Source organism: Thalassophryne amazonica, chromosome 20, assembly GCF_902500255.1.
Source record: "Thalassophryne amazonica chromosome 20, fThaAma1.1, whole genome shotgun sequence".
Classification (NCBI taxonomy): Eukaryota; Metazoa; Chordata; class Actinopteri; order Batrachoidiformes; family Batrachoididae; genus Thalassophryne; species Thalassophryne amazonica.
Window position 1 is genome coordinate 48104499 of NC_047122.1, and position 15267 is coordinate 48119765.

The window sequence follows — 15267 nt, forward strand, 5'->3', positions numbered from 1 at the left end:
ACATTTGTTTCTACTTAATTTTAAAGGCCTGCAGTTGCTTCATGGCCCAGCAGGAGGCCACATCTCATACTTTGGGAACCAGTGACTTGCAGCATGTTGCTGCAGAATCTGTACATAAATAAATATAAGCTGGCTCAGTCTGAGACATGCTGTCCACCAGCTTTGGAAGGTAAATCACTGCCGCCACTCGTACTTTTCTTTTTTTTCCCCCACCACCCAGTTTGAATAATCTGACCGTAAAAGCATCTAGACGACAGCTACCAACACAAATCAGTGATGCACTGCTGTCAGTTTTTAGTCTATATAATTTGACTCTTTGGACGTGCATTTTCAGTTTTTGTTATCACTGCAGTGAGTTAAACCCAACCAGACCCGGAGCTTGTCTGTGCAGATGGCAAGAAAATGACAGTGAGGTAATGGAAAGTGCAAAAGGGAGGACAGAAAAATGAAGGGATCAAGTCTCAGGCAGATTAAAGCCTGTTTGACTCACATGCAGTACATCATAGCAGCTAAATGCTAACACACACACACACCACGTGCATCACAACTCCTCTCACTTTCTTCTTCCAGCCAGCGTGAAACACGATATGCAACCAAAATCATTCCAACATCCTCCTAACTCAGCAAGCTGCTGGCTTCTCGCTTTCCGCCTTCTCACTAAGAAGGAACACCATCAATACGTGCACTAAATTGTCAGTGGCGGTGCACACTGAGCGTGCATCTACACACAGGTGGCAGGCTCCGACAACTGTGCACATCTGTCCCGCTTGCTTGTTGTATTACTGTGGTGAACTAAAAGCTAGGAGAATAAACATTTATCATCTACTCACTCAATTTATCTGACAAGGTACATGCTGAGACTTTTCTTTAAGGGAAACTTTGGGTCATGCAAAATTTGGTGGAAATCAGCAAAAGGACCTGGGAGGAGTAGGCCAGCAAACAGACAGTGAGACATGCACCTGGGTAATTCCAGAACAAACTACATATGTGTTTCATGTGGTGGACATCAGAGTGAAAATCTAAATTTGACCTCTGATCCCAATGACCCTGACCCCAATAACTGACCTATGGCAAATATGTCCTCACCTGGGCAATCCCAGAACACACAGACATATCTGTGCCAAGTTTGGTGGACATCAGAGTGGAAAAGAAAATTAAAATGTAGATCTTTGTTCTAAAAAACCTGGACATTTACTAAAACAAAACCTTTTGGGCAATTTTGGGGTTGACCATCATGCACATATCAGGTTTGGTGGATATCAGCCATATGACCTGGGAGGAGATGTTGCTGAAATTACAGTGTGATGTTCGGCATTAATCTTGACAAGCACGTTTTTCAGCTTTCTGCATCTCACGTTGGCATTTGCAGAGGTAAAAGTTGTGCAGACAGTTTGCTTAAGCATCTCGGCAAGCGACAGAAAACATGTTTAGATAGAAGTGGCAGAATGTCACGATGTCACTTCGCCTGAGACAGCTGCATACGGGCGGAGGGGTCACAGCGGTAGTTCAAAGCATCAAACACCTGTCATCAAAGTCAGGTTCTCATGTGGATGGAGAATAAGAAAAAAGGAGAGATGAGAGGAAAGCAGAAGAGTTCTCATGGATAATGATGCGGAAGCTGTAAATTTCACATCTTCCTGTAAAAGTGGATTGTTTACATTCTTGTTCAATATTCCATATCTCACCTTGTCTCCTACGACTGCTGATTTTCCTGAAGCAGGTTCCCTCACACAACCTGTTTAGCCTCTGTTGTTTGATCAGCTCCATGATCTCAGGCTGGATTTTCTCCCTCAGCTCCCTTCAGAATAAAGACACACGCACGCACGCACGCACGCACGCACGCACACACACACACACACACACACACACACACACACACACACACACACACACACACACACACACAAAATCTGAACCACACTCCTGCTACAAGATGCCCTATAAATTAATTCTATTATTTTCTTTTTTTTTTTTTCAAAGTATATTTATTGGAACATATGTCGATTACTGTTGACAACAATATAACACACTTATTCCAGTTTTGTTTTTGTTTTGTTTTTTTACAACACAAACAAAGAACAAACAAAACACAGTGAAAATGCACACAATTCTATTATTTTCTGACTGCATGTAACAGCTTTGGACTTGGACAGCAAAAATTTGTAGACGAGTGGTTGAGTAAGTTAGTCCAACCGAGTCAGCCTCAAATACAATAAACAGCATGTTGTAACCATAGACTGTATACACAAATGGTAAATGGACTACATTTCTATAGCACTTTTCCATCTGCATCAGATGCTCAAAGTGCTTTACAATTCTGCCTCACATTCACACAGACACACAAACACACAGATGACAGGGTGCTGCCATGCAAGGTACTCACTACACACCGGGAGCAACTCTAGGATTAAGGACCTTGCCCAAGGTCCCTTCGTAATTTTCCAGTCTGAAGCCCAATGCTTAACCACTAGACCATCACCTCCCCTATGTACTGGACAAAGCCTGTGTTGCATCATCTACTGGTTTTCTATACAGACCCGAAATGACCTACTTTTCTGGGTGTCACCATGTCGACAGCCCTGCCCATACTGATTCACTATGAAGTCATTAATGCATAAAGGGGCGGAGCGTGAGTGGATCAGTGTGTGAGATGGAAAAAGCCTGAACACATCCTTCTCTGAGACTGAACCGCCAGCTAACAGGCTAACCTCAGTTCAGGTGTTTATTAAATCCTATTTTTGGGGACTGCACATTGGTTCTCCTAATGGTTTACTGTGGACAGAAAAAGTTATGCACTGCGTATTTCCTCATAAATTGCACATTAAGTGGACCTCCCGACAGCTGCTAAATGCGCCAATACCATTACCATACAATATTAAATAAGATTCACGTGGCATCAATATTTCAACAGGGATGTCTCAGATGACCCATTACGACAAGCCATATTATTCCAGGAGTTTGTAATAAAATACTCCAAACAGACACAACAACACCACAACAGCGAGTGGCTGCTGCCAGCAAACTCTGAGCTACGGTCAGAGGCTACGAGAGAAGGAGTCGCCGCTGAACTCAACTGCTGTCACTCAAAGCAACCACATCCACAATTATATGGATGTTCATGGATTAAAACGTCTTAAACCAGTGGTGGGCACAGCTAACCAAAAAGTTAGCTTCGATAACCGTTAATCCGCTAACTGAAAAGTTAACTTTTATAACGCTAAACCGATAAATCCCCCCAAAATTTAGCTGAAGTTACAGATAAAAGCTAAATCGGTAACTTTCAGTCTTGACGTCAGTACACTGGCAGCTACTGGCACAACGGGTCAGTGCTTCTGTCTCAGATCAGCCTTCTCTCAGCACAAGAGACCTGGTGATCAGAGAGAAAGGAGGGAGAAAAAAGAATTTATCTTTACACCATACAGACCTGCCGGCATATCACCGGAGTCATGCACAGGCAGACAGTTTTGACTTATGGTTATAATTTTAAACAAACTAATTTAGCGAATGTGTACACTGCCCTGAACACTGCCATCTACTGGCTAGTAGCCTGGAAGCTAGTAGCTTCACTTAGCCTGGAAAAAGAGTTTGTTGCTCTATAAGAAAGCCCTTCGTGAAGCTAGGACATCTTTCTACTCATCACTAATTGAAGAAAATAAGAACAACCCCAGGTTTCTTTTCAGCACTGTAGCCAGGCTGACAAAGAGTCAGAGCTCTATTGAGCTGAGTATTCCATTAACTTTAACTAGTAATGACTTCATGACTTTCTTTGCTAACAAAATTTTGACTATTAGAGAAAAAATTACTCATAACCATCCCAAAGATGTATCGTTATCTTTGGCTGCTTTCAGTGATGCCGGTATTTGGTTAGACTCTTTCTCTCCGATTGTTCTGTCTGAGTTATTTTCATTAGTTACTTCATCCAAACCATCAACATGCTTATTAGACCCCATTCCTGCCAGGCTGCTCAAGGAAGTCCTACCATTATTTAATGCTTCAATCTTAAATATGATCAATCTATCTTTGTTAGTTGGTTATGTACCACAGGCCTTTAAGGTGGCAGTAATTAAACCATTACTTAAAAAGCCATCACTTGACCCAGCTATCTTAGCTAATTATAGGCCAATCTCCAACCTTCCTTTTCTCTCAAAGATTCTTGAGAGGGTAGTTGTAAAACAGCTAACTGATCACCTGCAGAGGAATGGTCTATTTGAAGAGTTTCAGTCAGGTTTTAGAATTCATCATAGTACAGAAACAGCATTAGTGAAGGTTACAAATGATCTTCTTATGGCTTCGGACAGTGGACTTATCTCTGTGCTTGTTCTGTTGGACCTCAGTGCTGCTTTTGATACTGTTGACCATAAAATTTTATTACAGAGATTAGAGCATGTCATAGGTATTAAAGGCATTGCGCTGCGGTGGTTTGAATCATATTTGTCTAATAGATTACAGTTTGTTCATGTAAATGGGGAATCTTCTTCACAGACTAAAGTTAATTATGGAGTTCCACAAGGTTCTGTGCTAGGACCAATTTTATTCACTTTATACATGCTTCCCTTGGGCAGTATTATTAGACGGTATTGCTTAAATTTTCATTGTTACGCAGATGATACCCAGCTTTATCTATCCATGAAGCCAGAGGATACGCACCAATTAGCTAAACTGCAGGATTGTCTTACAGACATAAAGACATGGATGACCTCTAATTTCCTGCTTTTAAACTCAGATAAAACTGAAGTTATTGTACTTGGCCCCACAAATCTTAGAAGCATGGTGTCTAACCAGATCGTTACTCTGGATGGCATTTCCCTGATCTCTGGTAATACTGTGAGAAATCTTGGAGTTATTTTTGATCAGGATATGTCATTCAAAGCGCATATTAAACAAATATGTAGGACTGCCTTTTTGCATTTACGCAATATCTCTAAAATCAGAAAGGTTTTGTCTCAGAGTGATGCTGAAAAACTAATTCATGCATTTGTTTCCTCTAGGCTGGACTATTGTAATTCATTATTATCAGGTTGTCCTAAAAGTTCCCTAAAAAGCCTTCAGTTGGTTCAGAATGCTGCAGCTAGAGTACTGACGGGGACTAGCAGGAGAGAGCATATCTCACCCGTGTTGGCCTCCCTTCATTGGCTTCCTGTTAATGCTAGAATAGAATTTAAAATTCTTCTTCTTACTTATAAGGTTTTGAATAATCAGGTCCCATCTTATCTTAGGGACCTCATAGTACCATATTACCCCATTAGAGCGCTTCGCTCTCAGACTGCGGGCTTACTTGTAGTTCCTAGGGTTTGTAAGAGTAGAATGGGAGGCAGAGCCTTCAGCTTTCAGGCTCCTCTCCTGTGGAACCAGCTCCCAATTCAGATCAGGGAGACAGATACCCTCTCTACTTTTAAGATTAGGCTTAAAACTTTCCTTTTCGCTAAGGCTTATAGTTAGGGCTGGATCGGGTGACCCTGGACCATCCCTTGGTTATGTTGCTTTAGACGTAGACTGTGTTTCATAATTATTGTATGGCCTTGCCTTGCAATGTGGAGCGCCTTGGGGCAACTGTTTGTTGTGATTTGGCGCTATACAAGAAAAAAGTTGATTGATTGATTGATAGTAGATGGCAGTATGAACATCATTTGCCACACATTTGCTAAAAGTGATGAATCACTTAGCAAACAGAGTTTTCAGTTTTCAAATTGCCCTTTTTTTTTTTTTTTTTACAAATGAAAAAAAAAGACATATTTACAAATACAGATTTACATGTTTCAGTATATGGTTATACCCACCAACCAACCACTGACGTCAGGAAACTAATGTTCCCATAATGCATTGCGGTATGTGCATCTAAATGCTAAAACCTTCAAAATTAGTGCATTACTTACTTTTAGTACATACTGCCCACCAAAAAATGTTGATTTTGCATGTGCTTTGAGATTATACACTCAACAAAAATATAAACGCAACACTTTTGGTTTTGCTCCCATTTTGTATGAGATGAACTCAAAGATCTAAAACTTTTTCCACATACACAATATCACCATTTCCCTCATATATTGTTCACAAACCAGTGTAAATCTGTGATAGTGAGCACTTCTCCTTTGCTGAGATAATCCATCCCACCTCACAGCTGTGCCATATCAAGATGCTGATTAGACACCATGATTAGTGCACAGGTGTGCCTTAGACTGCCCACAATAAAAGGCCACTCTGAAAGGTGCAGTTTTATCACACAGCACAATGCCACAGATGTCGCAAGATTTGAGGGAGCGTGCAATTGGCATGCTGACAGCAGGAATGTCAACCAGAGCTGTTGCTCGTGTATTGAATGTTCATTTCTCTACCATAAGCCGTCTCCAAAGGCGTTTCAGAGAATTTGGCAGTACATCCAACCAGCCTCACAACCGCAGACCACGTGTAACCACACCAGCCCAGGACCTCCACATCCAGCATGTTCACCTCCATGATCATCTGAGACCAGCCACTCGGACAGCTGCTGAAACAATCGGTTTGCATAACCAAAGAATTTCTGCACAAACTGTCAGAAACCGTCTCAGGGAAGCTCATCTGCATGCTCGTCGTCCTCATCGGGGTCTCGACCTGACTCCAGTTCGTCGTCGTAACCGACTTGAGTGGGCAAATGCTCACATTCACTGGTGTTTGGCACGTTGGAGAGGTGTTCTCTTCATGGATGATGCGAAGGAGATGTGTTGCACTGCATGAGGCAAATGGTGGTCACACCAGATACTGACTGGTATCCCCCCCCCAATAAAACAAAACTGCACCTTTCAGAGTGGCCTTTTATTGTGGGCAGTCTAAGGCACACCTGTGCACTAATCATGGTGTCTAATCAGCATCTTGGTATGGCACACCTGCGAGGTGGGATGGATTATCTCAGCAAAGGAGAAGTGCTCACTATCACAGATTTAAACTGGTTTGTGAACAATATTTGAGGGAAATGGTGATATTGTGTATGTGGAAAAAGTTTTAGATCTTTGAGTTCATCTCATACAAAATGGGAGCAAAACCAAAAGTGTTGCGTTTATATTTTTGTTGAGTATATTAAAACATTAGTCACATCCCTGTTTTACATTCATTATCTAGGTTATTTTCCTTGCTCTGATAAGATTCTTATCAGACATACTTTCCTTCCTCTTCATCTTTAACTTCCTTCAATATGGTTCTTATTTTCTTTGTTCTTTGAAACTCAAACATATAAATGATATTTTCACTTTGTAAAATGAGACATGACGTCAATTTCAATAACTTGTCCAGGATGAGTTTGTTTAAAATTATAACCATAAGTCAAAACTGTCTGCCTGTGCATGACTCCAGTGATATGCCCGCAGCTCTGTATGGTGTGAGGATAAATTATCTTTTTTTCCCTCCCTCTTCCTTTCTCTTTTTTAGTCAGCTCTCTTCTGCCTGCAGAGGATAGAGCTCTATCATTCATGGTCGGCTGTCTGCTACAAAATATGTAACAGGTAGGCACTAAAATCTTAGATTTCAGACTTTACAAATGTTTTAAACTGTTACGTTTTATTCACTATGCCCACAAAAATGTTAGTGGTCTAAATGTTATCAGAACTAAATTTATCTGAAGCTAATTGGTCCACTCATGGTTTTCAAAGTTATCTGGAAAGCTAATCCGTGAATGAAAATGTTAGCTTCAATAATTAGCGGTTAGCCGATTAGTGGAACTGTGCCCACCACTGTCCTAAACTGAGAAGTTAAAAATTAAATAAAGTAAAAAATTGTTTTTTGTACCAGGCTGCAAACATTTTTATTTCTGCTCTAAAGTTGGACATTTTAACATGGAGTCCTATGGGAAAGTCCTCTGTTTTGCAGCCTGCCTCAAGAGGTCAAGGAACTCCAAGAAAAATGACTTCCACTTTAGGGCCAAACTTCAGGCTTGAATGTTGCCACTCGGTTGTACCTCAACCAAATGAAAAGAACATAGAAGGATGAATCCTACTGTGAACTTTGATTCATCAAACCAACTGAAAGAGCAACTTTGTTTTGCTGATGCAATATCCCATAGAGGGGTCTGCCACCTGCTGGATGGTTAGTAGTGCAGGTGGCCACCTTCACTTGATCGTCAGATAAGATATGTCTGGGTATATTGGATGCTGGATAAATGACTGAAAACATCTAACAGCTGTGGTCAAACATGCATCTGCTTCATGAACGCTGGACACACTAAGAACCCGTTGCCAACGAGCTTGTAACCGTGCAGGGAAACCTCACATGGGCAAATGCTACACCAGTGATTCTGAAAGTGTGGGCTCCTGCCTCCAGGTGGCCCAAGAAGGTGCTGCAAGTGGGCATATTTTTGTGATTATTTAAAACATGTAGTCAGAAGAAACAATGTTATTTAATGTTATTCTTATTTTACATACAGTACTTCACCTAGTATAATGTATAAGGAAATACTTCATCTTAGCCTCAAGTACCAATCAAAATTATAATTATTCAGAATCCAAAGTGGACTGTAATTTTCTTAAGTTTGGGAACAGCTGCACTAGAGGAAACACAGAACAGAATGGGATACTAAAACGGGAAATAAACAGTAGATAGAATGTGTGGCTGGGGATGGAATCAGAACAGAACACATGGAACACTCTAGAATAATTCAAAACCAATTTCAAACACTGTTCCGGAGTCTGCATCAAAAGGACAGAGCTGTGCTAATACATCACAAAGTGATATGAAACCTTCTGGTTGATTTGGTGTTGAAAAATCAGAACAAATTAATGGCGCAGCATCACGCTGTTGTTGAATTTCACATTTAAAGGCTACAGACAGCACAGGGACTGCACGTGCATGAGCACGTACACTGCTCGTATTCATGTCAGTGACAAAACCCCTGGATTACTGCTCTCAGAAGAGTCTCAGAAGGTGATGGTGTTCTGCACGTACACACCCATAGAAATATAGTACATACTGCCCACCAAAAAATGTTGATTTTGCATGTGCTTTGACATCATATTAAAACATTAGCCACATCCCTGTTTTACATTAATTATCTAGGTTATTCTCCTTGCTCTGATAAGATTCTTATCAGACATACTTTCCTTCCTCTTCATCTTTAATTTCCTTCAATATGGTTCTTATTTTCTTTCTTCCGTGACCTTTGTGTCCGTATAGAAACACGCGAGCTTTGACAAGATTCACTTTTCTCTGGACACGTAGCAGCCGAGATGAACACTTTACTGGACAGTATTTATCGTTTCCACTTCTTTCTCTCCCTTGTCTACTTCAGAGTCCTCTTTATTCTCCTCCCTTCCCTGCCTCCTCCCCCAGTCTCCCATCTGTGTTTTCTGTCTCGCAATCTCTCGTCGTTACACTGATTTATGGTCACACATGGACTCTGACATCTTTAAAGGGGCAGCTTGTCGGAGGGGGGGGAGTTGTCATGCAGCTTTACGAGTTAAGGATCGATGATGATGATGATCACTCTGCTTTACCAGCTTTCGTACCGTTGCTCTGTCAAACTGAAAGCCAGAACATTTTGACAATTTCATAGAACACTTTTTCCTCTTGAAGGGAAATTCATGTGCTCCTATTACAAAAGCAAACAAAAAAAGGGGGGGGGGGGGGGGGTCATGTATACTACAAAACTATTCCTTATTTTGTGGACACTTCATTAAAGTTAAGATGTGCGTACGTTGTAATGTATCATTAGCAATTCTTAAAATGAGAGTTCATAAAATATACTGCAAAAACAGGCTTTTGCTAAAAACTTAAAACTTTCAAGATTTATTTTGAGAAGCCAAGAACATTACATATTTCTTGAAGTCAACGTTCGACAGCAGACATCGAGTCAGAAGCTGTAAGTGTTCCTCGCAGTCTTCTTTACATGCCTGAACAGCGACAGGTTTGCAGCTGCTGCAAGCGGAGGGAACAATTTTCTTTTCGATGAATAAGTCTGACATCCTTTTCTTGTCATGTTTATGAGTCATGGCTGCACCGTATTGATTGGAAGAAAATTCCAGCCTACGTTAGAGTCGTGCTGCTGAAGAAAGACTCACAACTCGGTGCTGGTGAGTCTTTTCCAGCTGTTACTTTCTGAAATACAGTATATCTCACAGAATTCATATTCATATATATATATATATATATATATATATATATATGAGGTCTGTTAGAATAGTATCCGACCTTTTTATTTTTTTCAAAAACACAACAACGCGGAATTCCGCTCCTCTTTCCATGACAAAAACTCCTGTAACAGTGGAATGTGCCATTCATTTCTAAACTGGACGCTGTCTTGATCCGGTATGTCGTCTGACTAGCACAAGAATTGTGAAAAGACGTGGACATCAGCACTTTTTTGGCAGACTGAGACAGACATGCGGAGGAGTTCTGTGCGTCGCGGTGGAGCCGCATGGCGCAAAGCAACGCCGTGATGAAGCCTCACAGGACATGTTGGGGCATGTCCAGCTCATGCTCAATTTCTTGGATAATCACACGACTGAAAAGCAACCGACAGCCGTCTGAAATCTACCTGAAAGCCGTCCTGTGAGACCAACACGGAGGTGGTTTTGTGCCGCGTAATGAATGGCTCTGTGGCGCGTCCCTCTGCTTTTCTTTCCATGAAAAAAACTCCTGTAACAGTGGAATGTGCCGAAAAAGTGCTGATGTCCACGCCTTTTGCCTTTTTGTGAAAGTCAGATGACGTCCCGGATCAACAAAGCCTTCACGTTGGAAATGATCTGGTTGTTTCAGCGGGGTTTGAGCCTGTCGATCGGCGCTCGGAGCGCGGCGCGCTCTCAGCAGTTGTGGGCGGTCTTTAAACCGTCTGGATCACTCCTTATTCTGTGTAATCCCCATAAAATAGTCCCTGAAAGCCGTATTAATTTTCCGAACGGTGTCCACCTGGAGGTCTCTCACAGTTTCTGGAAAAAAATTGATGCAGCAAAGCTCCAAATCGTTCAGACATTTATTCGCAATAAAAAAACGACGAGAGGGGTGGACCAGTGCTCACACAAAGCCTGCTCACAGGCGAATGACGCAACCGACAGGCGTGAAAAAACTCATGCATGCGCACGAAGGTTCAAGCTTGGCTGATGCAATCACACGTGATTCAAATCCATATGGTTTTTGCAAAAAATAAAAAGGTCAGATACTTTTCTAACAGACCTCATATATATATATATATATATATATATATATATATATAGAGAGAGAGAGAGAGAGAGAGAGAGAGAGAGAGAGAGAGAGAGAGAGAGAGAGAGAGAGAGAGAGAGAGAGAGAGAGAGAGAGAGAGAGAGAGTACTGTACAAATTTTCAAGGCGTATTTAGTATGTAAACATCTTTAAAACCAAAGAAAAGTACTACCTGCTAAATATTTATAAACCTATAAATATTAAGGAGATAGAGGAGGTGATGACAACGGCAAGTTGTTCCCGGTGTGTTGCATGGCCGCACCCTGATATCAGCGCGTGCGTGTGTGTGTGTGTGTGTGTGTGTGTGTGTGTCTGAGAGAGAGAAGGGGTGAATGTGAGGCATCACTGTAAAGTGCTTCAGCCATCAAAGCACTATATAAATCCAGTCCATTTATCATACAAATGCATGCTCACTTGCAACTGTAAAAATACTTATTTTTCAGTTGATAAAACATAATTTTTTACAGTTAATTTCAGCATGTTTATGAAAAATTGGCATGCACTTAGGATTTTTTTTTAACTGTTGAGTGATTATTAGCAACTGTCTTTGTGTTGTCATGTAAGAGACCTACAAAAAAAAATGCATTTTTTTAGATGCGTGTTTTCTTGGATTAAGTTAGTTGTTGAAACAGAAAAAAAGAAATCTTACATGAGATTTATTTTGAATAGGACCCACTGAGGGGTTGGGCTCAAATGGTGCACTGCTGAAGAAAAAAGAAAGTGGGTGCCTAATATCTTTGCAGAAGCCATACATGGGTGATTCTTTAACTACGGGCACTATTGGCCTTGTAAATGTAATTTCCACCACACCATTGCCTTACAATATAAAGCGCCTTGGGGCAACTGTTTGTTGTGATTTGGCGCTATATACATGTGCTCTGATGTCACTGTTTATCTCCATAGAAACTACCCAATCATACAAACTGTTTAAAGGGACATTACAGTGTTGTGGTGGAAATTATGGCAATAGTGTGGGACAACTACATTTTGTTTAAAAAAATCACAACAGTTGTATGACATTGAATACCCCAATTATGTTTTGATTATTTTACTGATATTTTATTCAGAGATATTTTAAAACATTAGAAAAAACGTTTCTTTACCATTCATTTTTATCATTGAAGATCAAAAGTCTGGGTGTGGGACAAGCACAAAACGGCAATATTCGCATATAATGATGCTGAACAAAGGTGAAAAAGTCATCATAGACTACTAGAACAAATTTCTTAACACACTTTCATTGTAAAGATAACTATAAAAGTGTGAAATTTCCCCTTTTTTCTGTTTTTCATACAATATGATCAAAGGACATAAGTGCCCGCATATAATGATGCTGAACAAAGGTGAAAAAGTCATCATAGACTACTAGAACAAATTTCTTAACACACTTTCATTGTAAAGATAACTATAAAAGTGTGAAATTTCCCCTTTTTTCTGTTTTTCATACAATATGATCAAAGGACATAATAAGTGCCCGCAGTCTAAGAATCACCCACATATGTGCATAAGCACTTTGGTACATATGTACATAGCTACCAACACATGCACCCAAATGCTTGTACATGCCTAGGTACCTATTTATGTATACAAGGACTTACATTGGTACCTATGTGCGTACATAAGCATACATACATACATACATACATATACAGTACATATATATACATACACATACTTGGTTGATGTATGTCAGGTTGGTAAATAGGTAGGTGCACACCTACCTACTTACCAATCACTCACACAGGAAAAAGTCGTTGCATCTTCTTACCTTTAACTAACCTCAAAGTACTTCATAGTTGTGTTAGAACCATCCAGTTGCGATGCGATGCCATTTGTGTAAAAAGTAAGTCCCTTCAGCCGCTCCCTTGTTTTCACAGCAGATCCAAGGTGGATCTACATGGCACAAGTTTTACACCAGATGCCCTTCCTAACGCAACTCCACATTACACGGAGAAATGTGTCAAGAGTGGGGTTTGAACCAGGAACCTTCCACACAGTAACCAAGTGTACTAACCACTTGGCCACCAAGTCTATTCTTGGTTTGTGTTGTTCTGATGTCTCCTGCTTACGTTTGTGCCTTTACTCTTCTAATACTGATTCAATAACCTGTTGGTGTTGATTACTGTTCTCCCATTAGGAGAAAACTTTTTTCCAGTACTGCTGGATATAGAACAATGTGTAATCAGCACAAGCAGCCAGTCAGCGAACGAGCTGTTAGAGACCAGCTCTCTGTGCCTTAATGAGCTCGAGCCTTGTTAAAGTTTTCACCAAAATGGCAACTGCAGACAATTTCAATTTGATACTCTTCATGATTAAAAACATCAGTCATGAAAAGAAGGCACAGGAGCACAGATCTATGGCTCGGTACAGACTCACACCAAGTTTAACAATCTCAACTTCCCAACACATAGTTTTGTTCTTGTGACAAAAATGTTTTTTTTTTTTATCATTGTGGGGTTATGTGAAACCCAGAAAACTGTGTGTCTTTCATTTTTGGTGTGATTATAAGTTCTTCTAATATATTGTGTTTTCTGCTTGCATTTGAACGACACTGTTATTACTAAAAGCTTGTATGAGAATGTAAACTTTGCCATCTTAGAAGGCCGAGACCAACATTGAGTTAGATAAGACTGGCAGCTGTATTGGAGATGTGGGGATGGTTATTACTGGCGAAACTGTTGCTAGGACCCTCCCCGCTGCCCCCCTATGTGATCTTGGCTGGATATATTCTGAGATTTTGCTAATGTGTGGCAGTGATGACACTCCTACAGTAATAAAGACTTCAAATTCAAGCAGGACATCTGTCTTCCTCTTCCTCCGCCGTGAGTCAGGGCGGTTATTATTATTATTTTTGTGACAGTTCTCTTTGCATTATCTTAACATAAATCTCTAAGGCACTGACTGATTTACTCACAAGATGGGGCGGGACTGGAAGTCTTCCTGATTCATCCTTTCCGACTGGCGTATCTTCAGGATCTCTGTGTAACTCAGGTTCTGCAAGCGACTTTTAAACTGGTCCAGGGAATTAGGCTTGAGAGTCAGCGCTCGCAAGATCTGCTCCCTCACCACCTGCATTACCTGCAGAATGTAAAGACAGAGGAGCTTTAGCACATTGTGGACATGGAAGCTATGCAAGCCAAAGAGACTTACAAATTCTACTCAGGCTGTCAAAACCAAACCCCCTCCCAAAGACAGAAAGCACATAACATTTGTTTCTGTTTCTGACAGGCTTAATAATGTGCTTTTTTCCCCACCCCCAGAACTGGAGTCCGTAATCCAGTTTTGCACTCTAAGCCTTAACAGGTAAACAGAAAACAAAAAATAAAAATAAAAAATCAACAGTGGAAATTCAGCTGTCAGGACCTGGCAGCATAAATCTGTGCAAAATGTCACCTAATACTGTAAGTTTGACAGTGTGCAAATTTAGCAACTCCACTCAAACATTTTAGAAAGTCTGTGTGATCAACAAGGGGAACGGAGACACAGTAACTGCACACATTCATGCCAAGTGTCAAACACATGCTTACTGCGGTCGAATCACACAAGTGCACTTCGGCTCAACTCCACATTTATAGACAATACTTGTGCATCGTTATACAGACAAAAAATAAACAACGGAAAACATTCACAACAACACAAAACAAGAGGTGAAGTGGCTTGTGTCACGCCAAGTCTGAAATACGCCAAAATGTTGAAGAAAAACAGAGTTTGCAAATCAGCACCATAATTACCATATGCGTCACCACGTGAGTCAACACCACGCCTGCATGCATGCACATACAGAACATTAAGACTCTTACTAGACATTCTTAAAGCTGCAGTCTGTACGAATTAGGGCTGTTTATTAGCAGAAATGGAATATAGCATTCATCTGTTCATTAGTGTATAATTACATGCATATATTGCATATATGTATACATTTTATATATATTATATATGTACATATTTAGATATACTTTAGTATACACTAGTAGAGTTCTACCTTAGATTTGGAATGTATAACAGAAGATATACCTTACTGAATTTTCATGCAACAACAAATCAATGTGTTTTCATAAGCGTAGGAGGAGTCCTTCACATCTACATGGGCGTGCCCCCCCCAAAACGGAGG

General features: G+C 40.6%; 1 protein-coding gene across 6 annotated transcripts in view; it reads right to left on the reverse strand.

Annotated features, from left to right (window-relative positions):
* The window catches only part of elmo1 (engulfment and cell motility 1 (ced-12 homolog, C. elegans)), a 194661-nt gene that overhangs the window by 8515 nt on the left and 170879 nt on the right, over positions 1-15267 (reverse strand). For all 6 annotated transcript variants that reach the window (XM_034160648.1, XM_034160650.1, XM_034160649.1 and 3 more), the window contains 2 exons: positions 14071-14234; positions 1686-1798 (listed from right to left, as the gene is read on the reverse strand). In XM_034160648.1, the coding sequence (XP_034016539.1) occupies positions 1686-1798; positions 14071-14234 (277 nt within the window). The remainder of the gene's footprint in view (positions 1-1685; positions 1799-14070; positions 14235-15267) is intronic.